Source organism: Ranitomeya variabilis, chromosome 4 (genome assembly GCF_051348905.1).
Source record: "Ranitomeya variabilis isolate aRanVar5 chromosome 4, aRanVar5.hap1, whole genome shotgun sequence".
Classification (NCBI taxonomy): domain Eukaryota; kingdom Metazoa; phylum Chordata; class Amphibia; order Anura; family Dendrobatidae; genus Ranitomeya; species Ranitomeya variabilis.
In genome coordinates this window covers 587322512-587341941 of record NC_135235.1, presented here as the reverse complement: position 1 = coordinate 587341941, position 19430 = coordinate 587322512, and the positions used below count along the sequence as shown (strand labels likewise).

At 45.8% G+C, this 19430-nt stretch overlaps 1 protein-coding gene and 1 long non-coding RNA gene across 2 annotated transcripts in view; both read right to left on the bottom strand.

Annotated features, from left to right (window-relative positions):
- Positions 1-12345: 12345 nt before the first annotated feature.
- LOC143765928 (uncharacterized) lies at positions 12346-15653 on the bottom strand. Its single transcript, XR_013213479.1, has 2 exons — positions 13676-15653; positions 12346-13485 (listed from the first exon to the last, which is right to left on the bottom strand). It is a non-coding gene; the product is annotated as an uncharacterized LOC143765928 (long non-coding RNA).
- Positions 15654-15809: 156 nt separating this feature from the next.
- The window catches only part of KCNK1 (potassium two pore domain channel subfamily K member 1), a 64143-nt gene continuing 60522 nt past the window's right edge, over positions 15810-19430 (bottom strand). The window contains exon 3 of the mRNA XM_077253131.1: positions 15810-16821. Coding sequence (XP_077109246.1) covers positions 16553-16821 — 269 coding nt within the window. The 3' untranslated portion in view covers positions 15810-16552. The remainder of the gene's footprint in view (positions 16822-19430) is intronic.

Sequence of the window (19430 nt, the reverse complement as noted above, 5' to 3'; positions counted from 1 at the left end):
TTAAAATAGATTAGTGGTTACCTTTTAGTTAATAAAATTGCAAAATCAGCAATCTTTATTCCTTCATTCATTTTCTGAGCCATTGATATGTAATTTGTAGCCTGATTCAAATATTTCTCTTCTTGGAGTGTCTGTCCCATGATTTTAGGATGGATATGAGCTCCAGGATTCTGTTATATACATTAACCCATATTTAAGTACAGTTTCTATCCTGCACTTATTTCCTTTTGATGTACTGGCCTATAGCCTGTTTTCTCTGCCCTCCCTGAGGGCTGTCCCACACGTCCAGATAATTCCGGTACCGGAATAAATCGGTACCGGAGTTATCCGTGTCCGTGTGCCTGGGAACTCACGGAGGCCATACGTGCGGCACACGTGTGCCGCCCGTATGGCGAGTGGGTACCACACGGAGCGTGTGGTACCCACTCTGCATGGTGCTGAAGCTGCGATTCATATCATCCCTGCAGCAACGTTTGCTGTAGAGAAAATATGAAGAATAGTGTTTAAAATAAAGATCTATGTGTCCGCCGCCCCCCCACCCCCTGTGCGCCCCCCCGCTGGTCAGAAAATACTTACCCGGGTCCCCCGTCGGCTGTCGCTCCTTCCTGGTCTGGCCGCGGCTTCTCCTGCATGCGGTCACGTGGGCCCGATCATTTACAGTCATGAATATGTGGCTCCACCTCCCATAGGGGCGGAGCCGACTATTCATGATTGTAAATGATCGGCCCCACGTGACCGCATACAGTAGGAGGCGCGGCCAGACCAGGAAGGAGCGAGTAAGTATTTTCTGACCAGCGGGGGGGCGCACAGGGGGTGGGGGGGCGGCGGACACATGGATCTTTATTTTTAACACTATTCTTCATATTTTCTCTATAGCAAACGCTGCTACAGGGAAGATATGAATACCGGCTTCAGCACCATGTGGGGGGGACAGCGCTTACTGTAGCGCTGTCTCCGGCACGCACACGGACCCCAGACGGAGAATGTCCGTGTGAGGTCCGTGTTTTACGCGGACCCATTGACTCTATTGGGTCCGTGTAAAACGTGCGCTCCCACGAACACTGACATGTCTCCGTGTTTGGCACACGGAGACACGGTCCGCAAAAAATCAATGACATCTGAACAGATGCATTGATTTTTATGTGTCTACGTGTGTCAGTGTCTCCGGTACGTGAGGAAACTGTCACCTCACGTACCGGAGCCACTGACGTGTGAAACCGGCCTGAGACTGTATATGCTTTTTCCCCTTTCCACACTGTAGACATCTGTATACAACCCCCACCATCACACTTTTGCTATCACTATGGGCTAATTCACACATTCGATTTTTGTGTACAAGGTCTATCCATGTTTTTTACAGAGAACATTTGCACCTGTGGTAGTCTATGAGGCCATTGATTGTTCAAAAATAGCAGAAACATGTCCGAGTTAAATCTGATGGTCAGATTCAAATGGGTAATGCAAGTCAATGGGTCGGTGAAAAAATTGGACTGCACTTGAATGCCATCCGAATTTTTTCACACACAGAATGGAGAAGGTGGAGAAACTTTTTTTTTAAATTTCTCCACTTGCAAGAAAAAAAACGATGACGCTCGGACCAGTGTCTTATCAAACTGTGATCAGAATAATTGGTCCGTTTTTCTTGTACATGGAAAAATAGCATATGTGAATGAGGCCTAACACTGTAAGAAGCGAGTCATCAGAAACGGGAACTCTGGCGGATTTGTATCTTTTCAGCAGATATTTTCGTTAGATAAATGACTTACAGACACTACAGCAGCAAAATGGTAATTTTTTTCACGAAGGCTATTTAGAAAGTTGCTTAAGAGACAAATGAACAAAAAAAAATTTAGTGCAAAGGGGTACACAGCCTTAAGTTATTTAGTTCATGACTAGTGATGAGTGAAAGTGCTGGGATAAGGTGTTATCTGAGCATGCTCGGGTGCTTACGAAGCGTCTTTGGTGTGCTCGAAAAATATGTTTGAGTCCCCACGGCTGCATGTCTCATTGCTGTTCTGGGAGTCCATTGCATGCGAGACATGCAGCCGCAGAGACTGGAACATATTTTTCGAGCATGCCGAAGACACTCGGTTAGAACCCGAGCATGCTCAGATAACACCTTATCCCAGCACGTTTGCTCATCACTAGTCATGACATAAATGAGTCAGGCAGATATTCCCTTGGGCACACATTTGTGTATGATTGACAGACTACCTCAAGCTCAAAGTGGCCGCCATTAGTAAACTTATGGTCGGATGACGAATTTCTACAATTCATTTGTGCATTTTTGCACAAGGAAATAAAATGGGACCACGGCTCATTTCTTGCCTCGGAGGTTTAGAGGGGCTTATCAGTAGTCATGAGCCGTCAATGATCTGTAGAGCGATTATTTATTTCCGATCATATTCTAGAGAGAATACTCAAACATGCTCAGCGATTACATCGTTTACGATGATGTAAAAAAAGCATCATTTTTCGGTAACGCATCCCTTTGTGTAAGGGGAATGTGCTGCGAATAATGAAGAGTTTTGTGTAAGTGATCGCCCAAATGATCGTTTGTGTGTAACTTCCCCAATGAATTACATTACTACACAAGTGCCGATCGGCCTGCAAAATCATCGATCGACACTCGTTGTGGGCAGCCGATCTCACCCGTATAAAAAGACCCTCATTTGCTTCACTTAGACATTAGCAGCGTCCCGACTCGTTACTGTTTTTGTCATTGATCTGTAGATCCTATGTTTTAATATAACGGCAAACCACTAAAATAAAACATGTCCAACATTATTGGGATGATTTTATAAGGCTGGGATTTAAGGACAATTATTTTAGGTTTGACATAGGTGTGATTTAAAGGGAATTGGGTGTTGTAGATCTTTTTAAAGATATTATGTAGTCATTAAAACAAAAATAAATAATATGTGTTCTCGTAGTATCGCCTCACTTGTCATAAGTCATTTCTCACCTTCAAGTGAAAGTCTGAATGGTGACTGATACATGCTCAGGGTACGGCTACAGTGATGCAAGTTTCCGCAGAATGTCATGGTGCCATGTGCTTGTATCCACCAGTCCACCATATGGCTTTAAAGCGAATATGTCATCAGAAAATGACCTACTGTTTTAATCAGGTTTTTTTAGTTAAATCTATTTTTTACACATTTTAACACTTTTTTTTTACAGTCTTTATTAAAAAATAAAAATTAGAAATCTTGCAATTTTCACAGTAACCACTGAGGCTCTTTTAGACTTTACCTTCCTGTTGTTTCAGGAAATTCACATGAACATTAGCAGCAATACTCTGACTCTGACCCTATATGTTTTATAGTAGCATCTATTGAGCATTGCTACCACCCCGGACAATGAAACTCAACATGTCCAATCCTTCTCTGTCAAAGTAGAGTCAGGAGGCCCATCGTATACACAAGATAGTCAACTGGTCGTCCAAAATTGGCAGTTTCGGATGAGTTTTCTCTAACATGTATGGAGGCTTTAGATTATGGTTGGATCTTGTTCACACAACTATTGACACTAGAGATTTAAGGATGCAATGAAGGGGGTGTAATGATTTTCCACTAATGTATACATTAGGCAGTGAGTGGACTGACTTGTGTCTGAAGATTGAATCGTGGTGATGGTGGTGAGTCAATTGGAAACAAGTTTGGATTGTAGGAAAAAAGGAGTTGCATGTTTGAACCTATAAGTTATATTTATTTTCCACCAAAAATAGTAGCTGTACTGACTGAGCTCAGGCTAAAACCATGGGGAACCCACTGAGCTCTCAGCAGCTAACCTCCGGGATTGGGCGCCACATGAGCCCTTCATCAATGCATGAGGCCCACCAAGCCACTCATTTTTTACTTCATCCACAGTATATTCAATGCAAGCAATAGGGTACATTTTATGGCGGGATCCAAGAAGAGGACCACCGCATCCTGTGAAGTAAATCCAATCTCCATGCAAAGGATAAAAATTATATGGTTATGATTTATCTGCAAAGCAAGAAAAATTAAAGACATATTTTAAGTGTTACAGTCTGAAAAAACTATATGGTGCACACGTATGCCAAAGAAGTAATGTTTCGGGCCAGAAGAGCCTGGTGTTTGCCAGAAAACACCTTAATATGTCCCAAAGTTTTGGTGCAAAATTATTGCCACTTTTAGCATTTTTACGCTAAAAAAGGACTGAACGGGGTGTGTCTACCCCTGCCCATGTAATTCATGAAGAGTTACATGACTTTAATGGCATAGAAATGTACTCCAGTCCCTGACTTACATATGTGGAGAAAGTGGAAATATACCTGTGCTGTCAGTAGTATAAAATGCAGTAGTAAACCATGGGGGTATAAATGCGTGTTTTATTTATTAACACATGTCGAAGCACACCTGCTTCTTCCTGAAGTCAAACCACAGAAGATTTGACTTCTGTGGTTTATCCTGAGCAAGAAGCAGGTGTCCTTTGAAACGCGTTGACTTCTGTGGTTTATCCTGAGAAAGAAGCAGACATGCTTCGAAACGCATTGACTTCTGTGGTTTATCCTGAGGAAGAAGCAGACATGCTTCGAAACACGTTGACTTCTGTGGTTTATCCTGAGGAAGAAGCAGGTGTGCTTCGAAACGTGTTGACGTCTGTGGTTTATCCTGAGGAAGAAGCAGACATGCTTCGAAATGCGTTGACTTCTGTGGTTTATCCTGAGGAAGAAGCAGGCATGCTTCGAAACGCGTTGACTTCTGTGGTTTATCCTGAGGAAGAAGCAGACATGCTTCGAAACGCGTTGACTTCTGTGGTTTATCCTGAGGAAAAAGCAGGTGTGCTTCGAAACGCGTTGACTTCTGTGGTTTATCCTGAGGAAGAAGCAGATATGCTTCAAAATGCGTTGATACATAAAAACTACATTCCTACTGCATTTTATACTACTGTAGCGTAGGTTTGTTTCCACTTTCTCCAGCTACACATGGTTATCCTTTCCAGTGGATCTGCAGCAGCCAATTTCCTCAGTCTGCACAGAGGTTGTGATTTTCACAACCCTTGAAGGTGAGCATATTCTTTTCTTTTATTTCTGTATTTAACACGGATAAGTCCCTGTTGCTCTCATTTTCTTTCCAGCTCTCTTCAAAATCGACATTTCTGGAGAAGGCACACGGCACATTTAAGATGCGTAACTTAATGAATTAGGTGCATCATGCTCCTGTACTCCCCTTCATTAAGAATGTCATGTACAACGGTCTTAATTAATTGGACCCCATGCGTCTAGCCCTTTACAGTATGTCTTCATCCGATATAGCGGATCACAATGGGAAAAGCTGCCCACATTATTACTACTCCAAAATTGCAAGAACTTAGCAAGCTCAGTCCACCAAAGTCTCTTTACCACCTCAGCAGTACCTGGGCCATGAGAAAGCCAAGATGTCCTCCAGTTCTCATTTCAGCTGTCCTCTGGATCAGCAAACCTACAACTGGATGATGTCCACCTGTAACACAAAATGCAGCTTCTAAGCTAACCACTAAGGCCTGAAACCACCACCCATCGTGTCACCCTCAAACATACAGTACCTTTAAACACTCGGTTGCCACACAAATATAATTTGAATCTAACTTATTCCCAAGGCTCCATTTTTTTTTTTGCCCACTACCATAATTCCTAACTGTCCTGAATTTCCCAAGAGAAGCTGGGGTATTTGTAAACCCTCCCAAAAATAGGTGTTTCATGGTGGGTTTGGTTGATCCTGGAGGTTAGGTGCAGGGTTCGGAGTTGATATGTCTCTGTGTGGGGGCCTAAAAGAGACTTTACTAGGAGACTATGTTTGGGTGCACAGAAAGGACTGGGTGGTGTTAAGGGGTATATAGGGGGTATAAAAAACTGCCATTGGACACTCAACATTGTGGGTCATTTTTTCTCATACTTCAGAGTTGTTCATTATGGTATACTAGATGGCAGCCCGATTCTAAAGAATCGGGAGTCTAGAATCCATATATACTTTATTTATTCAAATGTAAGAATAATACAATTAATAAATAATAGTAAGAAAGAACAAAAAATGGCTGCACTCACCAGCTCTTGAGAATTCTTGACAGTACGGCACATTTCTGATTGGTCGCTCGCGGCAGGCGGCAACCAATCAGAAAAGTGCCGCGCACCACGAAGGCATATATCTTTGTCCACCCTGAGCGGGTGTAGGACGCTGGTGACGTCACTTATCTCCGGACATTATCTCCGGACAAAGCCACGGAAGTTGGCACAAATTGCCGGAAGTAGTATTCTAGGCAATTATATATTAGATTTTAATGTTATCAGTGTTTACCTTTGAACGTTTATATTGTATTGTCCTGTCACCAGCCATGTGTACGATTATCGGCCGAAAGCCTCTCTGGAACCAATAATCACCCCATGTAAAGGTATCTTTATAAGTTAAAGATTCAGAATACTATGACTTTTATCATATCCTGAACAGTCAAGTTTTTTTATGAACCGTTAAGGTTTTCTGGTTGAAGTAAAAAAAACTCTGAGTGTTTACAGTTTGAAACCATAAAATGTTGAAAAATTATGTCATTCTTGAGTATATCACTCAATGGTGCTCATAAACATGTCAAATTTGATCTATAATATACTTTAATATACGTTACTTTAATCTTTAATATACTTAAGAACAGGGCCCCAGACATCACACAGGGGGTCTGAAACACCGCACAGTGGTCCAAAATATTGCTGTGCTCTGCCTGGGGCCCCATATGCTGCCTGGGGCCCCTGTGCTCTGCCTGGGGCCCCATATGCTGCCTGGGGCCCCTGTGCTCTGCCTGGGGCCCCTGTGCTCTGCCTGGGGCCCCATGTTCTGCCTGGGGCCCCTGTGCTCTGCCTGGGGCTACTGTGCTCTGCCTGGGGCCCCATATGCTGCCTGGGGCCCCTGTGCTCTGCCTGGGGCCCCATATGCTGCCTGGGGCCCCTGTGCTCTGCCTGGGGCCCCTGTGCTCTGCCTGGGGCCACTGTGCTCTGCCTGGGGCCCCATAGGCTGCCTGGGGCCCCTGTGCTCTGCCTGGGACCACTGTGCTCTGCCTGGGGCCCCATATGCTGCCTGGGGCCCCTGTGCTCTGCCTGGGGCCCCTGTGCTCTGCCTGGGGCCCCATATGCTGCCTGGGGCCCCTGTGCTCTGCCTGGGGCCCCTGTGCTCTGCCTGGGGCCCCATGTTCTGCCTGGGGCCCCTGTGCTCTGCCTGGGGCTACTGTGCTCTGCCTGGGGCCCCATATGCTGCCTGGGGCCCCTGTGCTCTGCCTGGGGCCCCATATGCTGCCTGGGGCCCCTGTGCTCTGCCTGGGGCCCCTGTGCTCTGCCTGGGGCCACTGTGCTCTGCCTGGGGCCCCATAGGCTGCCTGGGGCCCCTGTGCTCTGCCTGGGACCACTGTGCTCTGCCTGGGGCCCCATATGCTGCCTGGGGCCCCTGTGCTCTGCCTGGGGCCCCTGTGCTCTGCCTGGGGCCCCATATGCTGCCTGGGGCCCCTGTGCTCTGCCTGGGGCCCCTGTGCTCTGCCTGGGGCCCCATGTTCTGCCTGGGGCCCCTGTGCTCTGCCTGGGGCTACTGTGCTCTGCCTGGGGCCCCATATGCTGCCTGGGGCCCCTGTGCTCTGCCTGGGGCCCCATATGCTGCCTGGGACCCCTGTGCTCTGCCTGGGGCCCCTGTGCTCTGCCTGGGGCCACTGTGCTCTGCCTGGGGCCCCATAGGCTGCCTGGGGCCCCTGTGCTCTGCCTGGGACCACTGTGCTCTGCCTGGGGCCCCATATGCTGCCTGGGGCCCCTGTGCTCTGCCTGGGGCCACTGTGCTCTGCCTGGGGCCCCATATGCTGCCTGGGGCCCCTGTGCTCTGCCTGGGGCCCCATATGCTGCCTGGGGCCCCTGTGCTCTGCCTGGGGCCCCTGTGCTCTGCCTGGGGCCCCATGTTCTTCCTGGGGCCCCTGTGCTCTGCCTGGGGCCACTGTGCTCTGCCTGGGGCCCCATGTTCTGCCTGGGGTCACTGTGCTCTGCCTGGGGCCCCATAAGCTGCCTGGGGCCCCTGTGCTCTGCCTGGGACCACTGTGCTCTGCCTGGGGCCCCATATGCTGCCTGGGGCCCCTGTGCTCTGCCTGGGGCCACTGTGCTCTGCCTGGGGCCCCATATGCTGCCTGGGGCCACTGTGCTCTGCCTGGGGCCCCATATGCTGCCTGGGGCCCCTGTGCTCTGCCTGGGGCCCCTGTGCTCTGCCTGGGGCCCCATATGCTGCCTGGGGCCCCTGTGCTCTGCCTGGGGCCCCTGTGCTCTGCCTGGGGCCCCATATGCTGCCTGGGGCCCCTGTGCTCTGCCTGGGGCCCCTGTGCTCTGCCTGGGGCCCCATGTTCTGCCTGGGGCCCCTGTGCTCTGCCTGGGGCCCCTGTGCTCTGCCTGGGGCCCCATATGCTGCCTGGGGCCCCTGTGCTCTGCCTGGGGCCACTGTGCTCTGCCTGGGGCCCCATAGGCTGCCTGGGGCTCCTGTGCTCTGCCTGGGACCACTGTGCTCTGCCTGGGGCCCCATATGCTGCCTGGGGCCCCTGTGCTCTGCCTGGGGCCACTGTGCTCTGCCTGGGGCCCCATATGCTGCCTGGGGCCCCTGTGCTCTGCCTGGGGCCACTGTGCTCTGCCTGGGGCCCCATAGGCTGCCTGGGGCTCCTGTGCTCTGCCTGGGACCACTGTGCTCTGCCTGGGGCCCCATATGCTGCCTGGGGCCCCTGTGCTCTGCCTGGGGCCACTATGCTCTGCCTGGGGCCCCATATGCTGCCTGGGGCCCCTGTGCTCTGCCTGGGTGTAGGACACTGGTGACGTCACTTATCTCCGGACATTAGCTCCGGACATTAGCTCCGGACATTATCTCCGGACATTAGCTCCGGACATTATCTCCGGACATTAGCTCCGGACAAAGCCACGGAAGTTGGCACAAATTGCAGGAAGTAGTATTCTAGGCAATTATATATTAGATATATCTCCATACCACAGCTGTGGAAAACCATTTTGTAACTTATTGTAGCCACATTGTACACCTCTATACATGCCACCAACACAGTGCCGAGTGCAGCTTCTGGCTTTTTGGGTGTGTACCTACCAAGTACCGTATTTATTATTATGTCATTTTTGGGAAGGGGATTGAACTTCATTAAAAAAATAGAAAACCTGTTATACTAGTACAGTTTGACAACTGTACACGCCACACCTGAACTTTGTCGTCTTGCACATATTGTTTTCTGTACGTGTGCAGCCTGCCTATTTAGAATTTTTTATGTCTTTTTTGACAAATTTTCAATAACTAAGGTTGAAAAGATAGTCAGAAGTTGTATAAATTGTATGGTGAAAGGAAAAAAACAGCAATGGCAATAGTGTAAAAGAATAAAAAAAATACAAACCTACCATGGCTAAGAATGTGGGAGCCGCTAGCTCTGAGACATTTTAGAACAACAACACACAAGGCATTGCTGTGAGGTAAAAAACAAAAGATATAAAGGTTAACAACCCGAAAACAAGATTTCTGACATGTATACTGCGTATAATTACCACATAGCCTTCTGAGAATTGTACAATTAGGTAATAACAAATGGTGCCTGTGGGGCCTTAGGGCCTGATCCTAGAGGTTATAATGGCAGCAGGTATCAGAGGAAAATGTCCCGTAACTATGAGGTCTCTCTCGGTAAACATTAGTAAAGAAATATGAACCCAAACTGGACATGTGTAATATAATGTACACTCGAAATGTACATTATAACAATATTACAGGCTCTAAAGCTGAGGTGTGAAACTAAAACACACAGAAGGCCAAAATGAAAAACTTGGAGAAAGTCGCGGGCCAACTAGTATACAGCATAATGGTGTATCGCCCAGAGCGGGGTACTCAGGTCGCCGGGCAGTGTTGGATTCAGGGGGTCACGGGAATGGCAGCCGTGCTCCGGGGACAGTGAAATAGGGATTAAAAAGATAAAAAGGAAAACAAAAATTAAAAAGAAGAGTTTGTGACGCCAGTTGGAGTGTTCGATTGTAAGATGGCTGGCACTGCAGATGATCCCTGGGGGGTAGGTGATGATGGCAGTGCAGGTGTTTAACCCCCTCCAACTAGGGCTGGCCCCCAGGGATAGTGATGGAAGTATGTGGTGCAGAGTAATAAGGCAGGAGACAGGGAAAGTCACTTTACCATTTACTGAAGTCCAGATGCAGTTTCAGAGGATGGAATACAACTCTCACCAGGTATACAGTCTACCGGAGATATACAGTATATTGGTAGTAAAGGTCAGGTTTGGGTGAACAGTGACATTATCGGGCCAGTCACCTTCGCAAAGTGTTGATGTGACTGTGTCTGCATTTTCGGGCGCTCATCAGCAAGTACAGAAGCTTCCGGCAGTGGCGTAACTTGAAACTCATGGGCCCCCGATGAGAAAGCTCCAACGGGGCCCCCAAATATTTTAAATCTTTAATAGCAATAGTCTTTTACTATAGGCCAAAGGGAATTTTAGGTCCCCCTAGGCTTCAGGGCCCGGGTGCGATTGTAACCCCTGCACCAGTTGTAGTTGCGCCCCTGGCTGCCGGCCATTACATGCCCTCTTCCCATCCCTAAGATGGAATCCCGCAGGCATAGGTCGGGGTAGTTCATACACAGACCGCACACTGACAGCAATTTACGCTCATCTGAACTCTGAAGGCAGCATTCCTGTCTACCTTTGATTGAATGATGTGAAACACGCTTCTTTTAATTAAAAAAAAGGTTTCTTGCATTGTAGGTGTGTATTGTGATGTTCTGCAGCAGCTGAGGTTTGCATTATGAGGTTCTGTGGAAGTTGAGATGTGTATTATGAGGGACTGCAGCAGCTGAGGTCTGTTTTATGATCTACTGCGGCAGCTAAGGTGTGTATCATGAGGGATGGTGTTTATTATGAGGATCTGCAGAAGACAGAGGTGTGTGTTATGATCTTCTACAGCAACAGAGGAATGTATTATATGAGTGTTCCAGATCTAAAAAGAAAAAGAAACCCCTAAAATAATGTGTTTTCATAAATATACACACCCTTAAAAAATACTTTGTTGAAACACACTTTGAATTTATGACAGCATTTAGTCGTTTTAGGTCAGAGCCTAACAGTATGACACATTAAGAATTGGCAATCTTTGCCCTCTCTTCCTTGCAGTAGCTCCACAGCTGTGAGATTGGGAGGGCGTGTCCTCTTCAGGTCACCCACAGATATTCAATTATATTCAGGTCTAGACTCTGGATGGGCAATTCCAAAACTTTCATCATGTTCTGGTGAAGACATTATTTTGTTGATTTGTAGATATGATTAGGGTAATGTGTGTACAGAAAGGTAAAATTCATCTTCATGTTCAGCTTCTTAGGAAAGGACTGGAGGTTTTGCTGCAAAATTGACTGATATTTGGAACTGTTTATAATTCCTGCCACCTTGACTAAAGCTTCAGTTACAGCTGCTGAACAACAGCCCCAAAGCATAATGCTGCCTCCACCATGCTTCACTGTGGGTATGGCGATTTGTTGGAAAAGCGCTGTGTTGACTTTGCACCAAATATACCTGTTTGGTTTCTTCTCTAGCTTGGTTAAGTGTATTCCTGTTTTGCACCCGGCTTGTTTCTGACTATTCTTACGGATCCTGATTTTGTCCTTGACTTTACCTATTCTCTGACCCTGCCTAGCGACCATTCCTACCTCTGGCCAGCAGCCCTTCTATGGTAGCAATCCACTGTGTCATTTTATAAAACCAGATCCATATACTATTCTCTGGAGTTTGCCAGATGGGGTGGCTTATGCCAAATCTGCCTAAAGCAGCCTTTTGAGCCTCTGGCCTCAGGGAGACATTACAGTTTCTCAATGGGTTGAACAGTGTAATGTGTGATTAAAGGTGCGAAAAAACTGGCATTTTAACAGGCGTGGAGACTTTTCATATCCACTGTATATTATGATGTTCTGCAGCAACTTGAGGTTTGTATTGAGAGAGTCTGCAGCAGATGATGTGTGTCTTATGATGTTCTGCAGCATCCAATTTGAGAATTATAAAATTCTGCAGCAGCTTATCCGGTTAGACTTTGATTAATGAGGTTCTGCAGCAGCTAATTGTGCTTTTTTTTATTGTTGTATACTTCTTTACCATGTGTTTTTGGGCAGTGTTTTTTCTACTAAAATAAAATAAATGCCCGCTTGTTGATTTGGCTTGTTGATTTGTTATTAAAGGCAAATAATCAGGTAGCAATGCACGACTCCACAAATGCTGGTAAATGACCCACGATAAAAGAACTACAGGAACATCTGCTGCGGAACAATAAAACCTTTAGCGATGGAAAACACAAAATGCAAGATAGAATTTTCGATACATTACTTTATTAACAAACGTTTGGTAGAATTTTCAAGTCTCTGGAATTCTGGAAGACGAATATTCCTAAATTACACATATTTACATCCTACATTACAGTGCAAATCCATATGAGGTACCATGGAAGCTACATTGTAGAAGTAGAACTGAAGTTACATACATCCAGCCCTATATCACATCACAGAGAAAGAAAATATAACTGTACAAAGCAGAAATTGCCTTATTCTGTACACTGTGCTACTATTGAGTCCAATCTCCCATCACCCCCTGCTTGTTCAGTGTCTGCATAACTATACTGGTAGGAGAGTGTAGCAGAACAATGAGTGCAGCTCTGGAGTATAATACAGGATGTAACTCAGTATCAGTACAGGATAAGTAATGTAATGTAATGTACACAGTGACTCCACCAGCAGAATAGTGAGTGCAGCTCTGGAGAATAATACAGGATGGACCTCAGGATCAGTACAGGATAAGTAATGAAATGTATGTACACAGTGACTCCACCAGCAGAATAGTGAGTGCAGCTCTGGAGTATAATACAGGATGTAACTCAGGATCAGTACAGGATAAGTAATGTAATGTATGTACACAGTGACTGCCCCAGTAGAATAGTGAGTGCAGCTCTGGAGTATAATACAGGATGTAACTCAGGATCAGTGCAGGATAAGTAATGTAATGTATGTACACAGTGACTCCACCAGCAGAATAGAAAGTGCAGCTCTGGAGTATAATACAGGATGTAACTCAGGATCAGTACAGGATAAGTAATGTATTGTATGTACACAGTGACTCCACCAGCAGAATAGTGAGTGCAGCTCTGGAGTATAATACAGGATGTAATTCAGAATCTGTACAAGATAAGTAATGTAATGTATGTATACAGTGACTGCACCAGCAGAATAGTGAGTGCAGCTCTGGAGTATAATACAGGATGTAACTCAGGATCAGTATAGGATAAGTAATGTAATGTATGTACACAGTGACTCCACCAGCAGAATAGTGAGTGCAGCTCTGGAGTATAATACGGGATGTAACTCAGGATCAGTACAGGATAAGTAATGTAATGTATGTACACAGTGACTCCACCAGCAGAATAGTGAGTGCAGCTCTGGAGTATAATACAGGATGTAACTCAGGATCAGTACAGGATAAGTAATGTATGTACACAGTGACTGCACCAGCAGAATAGGGAGTGCAGCTCTGGAGTATAATACAGGATGTAACTCAGGATCAGTACAGGATAAGTAATGTAATGTGTGTACATAGTGACTGCACCAGCAGAATAGGGAGTGCAGCTCTGGAGTATAATACTGGATGTAACTCAGGATCAGTACAGGATAAGTAATGTAATGTATGTACACAGTGACCCAGCCAGCAGAATTATGATCATAGCTCTCAAGTATAATATACAGCATTACTTATGATCAGTACAGGATAATTAATAAATAATATAAAATGTATATGTAAAATAGTGCTTGAGTTCTGGGGTGTTTCAGTAAAATGATTTCAGTAATATTTACACCACTAATGTTTATATTTATTACATTCATACGACCAACAAAATCCTTTTAATCTCTTAAAAAAAATATTGAGATTCCTAGAATAACTTAGATCAGTGACTGTTCAAAGATTTATTATCATACACAGTACCGTTGCTTTTTATGTTTACAAAAATATATTTAAGCGAATTCCATAGTTTAAAATAATTACCTCTACTCTACATCTACAGTATCTAAAATATATTATTTATGTATTACATGTAAAACATTCCAATATGTATGTTTATCAAAGTCCCATATAAGAAATGTCCTCAGAAAATAAAAATTTGTAAAACTCCTTAGGAAAGGAACATCACACAATCCTGTCATAACAAATTACATAAAAAAATACAGTGTTCACTAGAGGGCAGTGCAGACCTTGCAAACGCTACCAAAGCAAATAACCATGGGCATAAAAGTACAGTAAAGGGGTTTTTAAAGGGTCAATATTGAATTCTAGGATTGCTTCTTCCAATATGTGGTAATAGAGTTCTTGTTCTCTTCCTCCCTATTATGACACTGCCACACTCCAGTGGAACTTGTAATAATTACAACAATAATTATGTGGGCTACGCTGGTATAACCTGGGTATCTCCTGTATATAATTACCTATGTACAGCTGGGATAAGTTATACATCTTCTGTATATAGTGCTATGGAGCATGCTGGTATAACCTGGGTATATTCTGTATATAATTTTATATGTACAGCTGGTATAAGTTATACATCTTCTGTATATAGTGATATGGAGCATGCTGGTATAACCTGGGTATATTCTGTATATAATTATATATGTACAGCTGGTATAAGTTATACATCTTCTATATATAGTGATATGGAGCATGCTGGTATAACCTGGGTATCTCCTGTATATAATTACCTATGTACAGCTGGTATAAGTTATACATATTCTGTATATAGTGATATGGAGCATGCTGGTATAACCTGGGTATATTCTGTATATAATTTTATATGTACAGCTGGTATAAGTTATACATCTTCTGTATATAGTGATATGGAGCATGCTGGTATAACCTGGGTATATTCTGTATATAATTTTATATGTACAGCTGGTATAAGTTATACATCTTCTGTATATAGTGATATGGGCATGCTGGTATAACCTGGGTATCTCCTGTATATAATTATATATGTACAGCTGGTATAAGTTATGCATCTTCTGTATATAGTGATATGGAGCATGCTGGTATAACCTGGGTATATTCTGTATATAATTATATATGTACAGCTGGGATAAGTTATACATGTTCTGTATATAGTGATATGGAGCATGCTGATATAACATGGGTATCTAGTATAAGCTTTTCTCAGTATATAGGAATATGGGTGACGCTGGAGCAAATGTAATATGTGCTATATATTTTTCGAACTATAAGACCGGTGCGGACCATAAGACGCACCCCAAATTTTCATAAGGAAAATAGGAAAATAGGGGGAAAGAAAGTGTCAAATGGGGGCCTGTCTTACAGTCCGAATTCAGCTTACCAGGGAAGGGATTGGCACAGGTGGAGGAGTGGTCACAAAGATCATTTGGTGGTCCAGGCTGGTGCGGTGGCCTCTGGGAAATCCCATCCCAAGCTGGTTGCGGTGACGGCGGCTCTGTGCTGGGGCACGGGCTCTGTACTGGGCTTTGTGCTAGGGCAGGGGCTCTGTGCTGGGGCAGGGGCTCTGAACTGGGGCTTTGTGCTAGGGCAGGGGCTCTGTGCTGGGGCCCCCCACACATCCGTTGCTGCCATCTTGCCGTGGCCTCCAGGAACATGGCCTCTGGGAACATGGCCACTGGGCTGGGTCGGCGCATGCTCAGATTCAAATCTCGGAAACGAGATCTTGTCTCCCGAGATCTCGGGACGAGATCTGAATCTGAGCATGCGCTGCCCCTGGCCCAGCGGCCATGTTCCCAGAGGCCATGTTCCTGGAGGCCACGGCAACATGGCAGCAACGGATGTGTGGGGGCCTCCGGACTTTGATCAAATGCCGGTGGAGTCCCCCATGGAGCACAGAGAGCCGCTGCGACTGCCCAGGAGCACAGCCCGCCACCACCATACCACAGGGCCCCGCCGCACCGTCACAGCCGCACCAGTCTGGAAAGGGAGGCTCCATCAGGACCACCGCCGCAAGATGTGTAAGTATATTGCGACCATAAGACGCACCCCCATTTTCCCCAAAAAATTTTTGGGAAAAGTACGTCTTACGGTCTGAAAAATACTCAGACCTGCACAGAAAAGAACACAAACTCACTGATTTCGCCCCTGTGGAGTCTTCTCCTGTAAAATTAGCCATTTCTGCTCAATCGTTAGCATTGAATCACTCCTTGTATGTATTCTCTTCCCTCTCATAACTGTTCCTGGCGGCCAATCACCATGATGTAACCTGCTCCCCCCTATCCCAGACTGTCCTCTCTGTAGCTGCAGAGTAGTAAAGTCTCTGCCCTTTGGGAGTTAGACCTTCGCTGCTGGGATCTAAGTCTGTGTCAGTGCACGATAACATTAATATGAGTACACATGATTTCTTAACATTGCTCTGAAAACTACCCAAATATTAGGACTTGATAAACAGACCGACTTGATTTGTGCTGTTATTTCAAGCTGAGGTACGTATCTCCGCGCGGAGACCCCCCCTTCCCGCTCATCCTTGGCTTTACTATTCATTATTTATGGAACCATCACTGGTGTAACTAACCACCGGCTGTAAGGACACAAACGGTTCGCTCAGTTTTTGCTCTTCCTTTAAGGAGGCGACCTGGTCAGAGATGGAGGAGAAGGCCAGCTGGTCGTGCTCCACTATGTTCTCCTGATCTTCGTCTTTCTTCTTCTTCACGTAGAAAAGTTTACGGAACATTTTCAACTCCTGAAGTTCACAAAATGTCTCGAGGACCACCAGCATCGCAATGAGACCCAGCAACAAGTAGACTGAGGATAAAAAAAGAAAGGTATATTAATATAGATAAGGCGTTATTAAAGGTTCCGGGACCCCCGTTTTGAAGATAGGTGTAAGATGGGACCCGTATCTTTCAAGGCATTTATCATGTATCCTTTGGCTATGCCTTAAGTGCAGAATTTGGAAATTAATACTCCATAAAAGCAATTATTTTTTCTATTCTTTTTTTTACTTTTATTCTATTTTTTTTACTTTTTAGGTTCAATGTTCTAAAATAAAAAGCTTGGTTGTTTTTTTAACCTTCTGCGTAAATACCCTTACTATTTCCCAAATCTCTACTATCAGAGCACAGGCACATTCTGGTTTACATCCAAAGGTTAAAACCGTCTACAAACCTATAATTTCTCACAGCTGAAGGTTTGTTATAGGGGAACCTGCCAACACGAAAATCCTCTAACTACCGGCAGCATGGCATAGAGCAGAAGATGCCGTGTAGGTTTATATGGAGTTTTGTTGGAAAAGATTCAGCACAATGCATTATTGATTAAAATCCCTGTGCTTTGTATGCCTTGGAGTCCAGTGGGCGGTCTCACTTAATGAGGCCGGAGACACACTGGTGCGAGAGACGGCCGAGTCTCGCTGGTTAAAAGCAAGCTGTGGCACCTGCATTCCGGAGCTGAGCGTGCAGCTCCATGTATTGCTATGGAGCCGCACGCTCCGCTCCGGAGTGCAGGTGCCACAGCTTGCTTTTAACCAGCGAGACTCGGCCGTATCTCGCACCAGTGTGTCTCCGGCCTGATTGACAGTCTGTATGGCTGTGCTAACAGAGTAAATTCCCCCATACACCTTACACTAATGTCAGCCAAAGGAAGGGTTCCGCCGACAGTCTAATGTTTCTGGGAGCCCCGGACTATTGATTATTGAGGGAGTTAATGATCTGACAGGTCCGATTTCAGACTGCCGATCCCTTTGTTCTCTAAGAGATGAGCCATTGCCAGAGATATCTGGCAGAGGCTCTTTCATGGGGAACACAGGGGCGCTCGACCATGCAAGCGCCCCTGTGTTTGAGAGCCAGCTACCAGCTGACAGCCATCTAATGTGTATGGCGGGGAGTTCTTTAGTTGTCAGTCAGCGATTAGGACCGCCCACCTGACTTTTAGGCATTAAAAGAGCTGAGATTAGTATTAGTGATGCACGAACGTGCTGGGATAAGGTGTTATCAGTTAATGCTCGGGTGCTAAAGGTACCGTCACATTAAGCGACGCTGCAGCGATAGCGACAACGATGCCGATCGCTGCAGCGTCGCTGTTTGGTCGCTGGAGAGCTACAGACCGCTCTCCAGCGACCAACGATGCCGAGGTCCCCGGGTAACCAGGGTAAACATCGGGTTGCTAAGCGCAGGGCCGTGCTTAGTAACCCGATGTTTACCCTGGTTACCAGCGTAAAAGTAAAAAAAACAAACAGTACATGCTCACCTGCGCGTCTCCCAGCGTCTGCTTCCTGACACTGACTGAGCTCCGGCCCTAACAGCACAGCGGTGACATCACCGCTGTGCTTTCACTTTCACTTTAGGGCCGGATCTCAGTCAGAGCAGGAAGCAGAGGCTGGGGGACGCGCAGGTGAGTATGTACTGTTTGTTTTTTTTACTTTTACGCTGGTAACCAGGGTAAACATCGGGTTACTAAGCGCGGCCCTGCGCTTAGTAACCCGATGTTTACCCTGGTTACCAGTGTAAAACATCGCTGGTATCGTTGCTTTTGGTGTCAAACACAACGATACACGGCGATCGGACGACCAAATAAAGTTCTGGACTTTATTCAGCGACCAGCGACATCACAGCAGGATCCTGATCGCTGCTGCGTGTCAAACTAAACGATATCGCTAGCCAGGACGCTGCAACGTCATGGATCGCTAGCGATATCGTTTAGTGTGACGGTACCTTAACCGAGTGTCTTCGGCGTGCTCTAATGCTATGGTCTAGTCCTCGCAGCTGCATGTCTCGCGGCTGTTCAGCAGACGCAACACATGGAGGGATTACCTAACAAACAGGCAATCCTATGTTCCAGCTGTCAAACAGCCGCGGTGACTCAACCATATTTTTCAAGCACGCCGAAGACACTCTGTTAGCACCCGAGCATGCTCAGATAACACCTTATCCCAACATGTTCGCTCATCACTAGTTACAAGTTATACTGATTTTTTTTCTGCCAAGGTGTAAATCACCCTGCTCAGGTCTTCCTACCCAATATAATGCCTCCAGTCGATTAAACATGATTTCTTGGTGACAGTTCCCTTTAAAGTTGTATCTAGTCCTAGTCTGGGCAATCCTCTATGAGCTAAACAGATTGCAGTCCAGACTGATACATTGTAGCAAACCCGGCGTGTACATCTGCACATGGCATCTGATATATTTATCTTACAGAGGATTTGCAAGGCTGGATCCATTGTATCAACTCTGAAAGGCCTTAAAGGTTAAAATTCACAGAGAGCAAACACCGATCTGGAACATGGCGATGACACAAAGGATAGGGTTGTAGGATCATTGCTAAGCTTCAGATACATGAGAACCTTTCACCAGGCTGTGACTACATTTATTAAATGTGTATAATGCTCTAAGAAAGCTGAAGTGAAAAACTGAAGG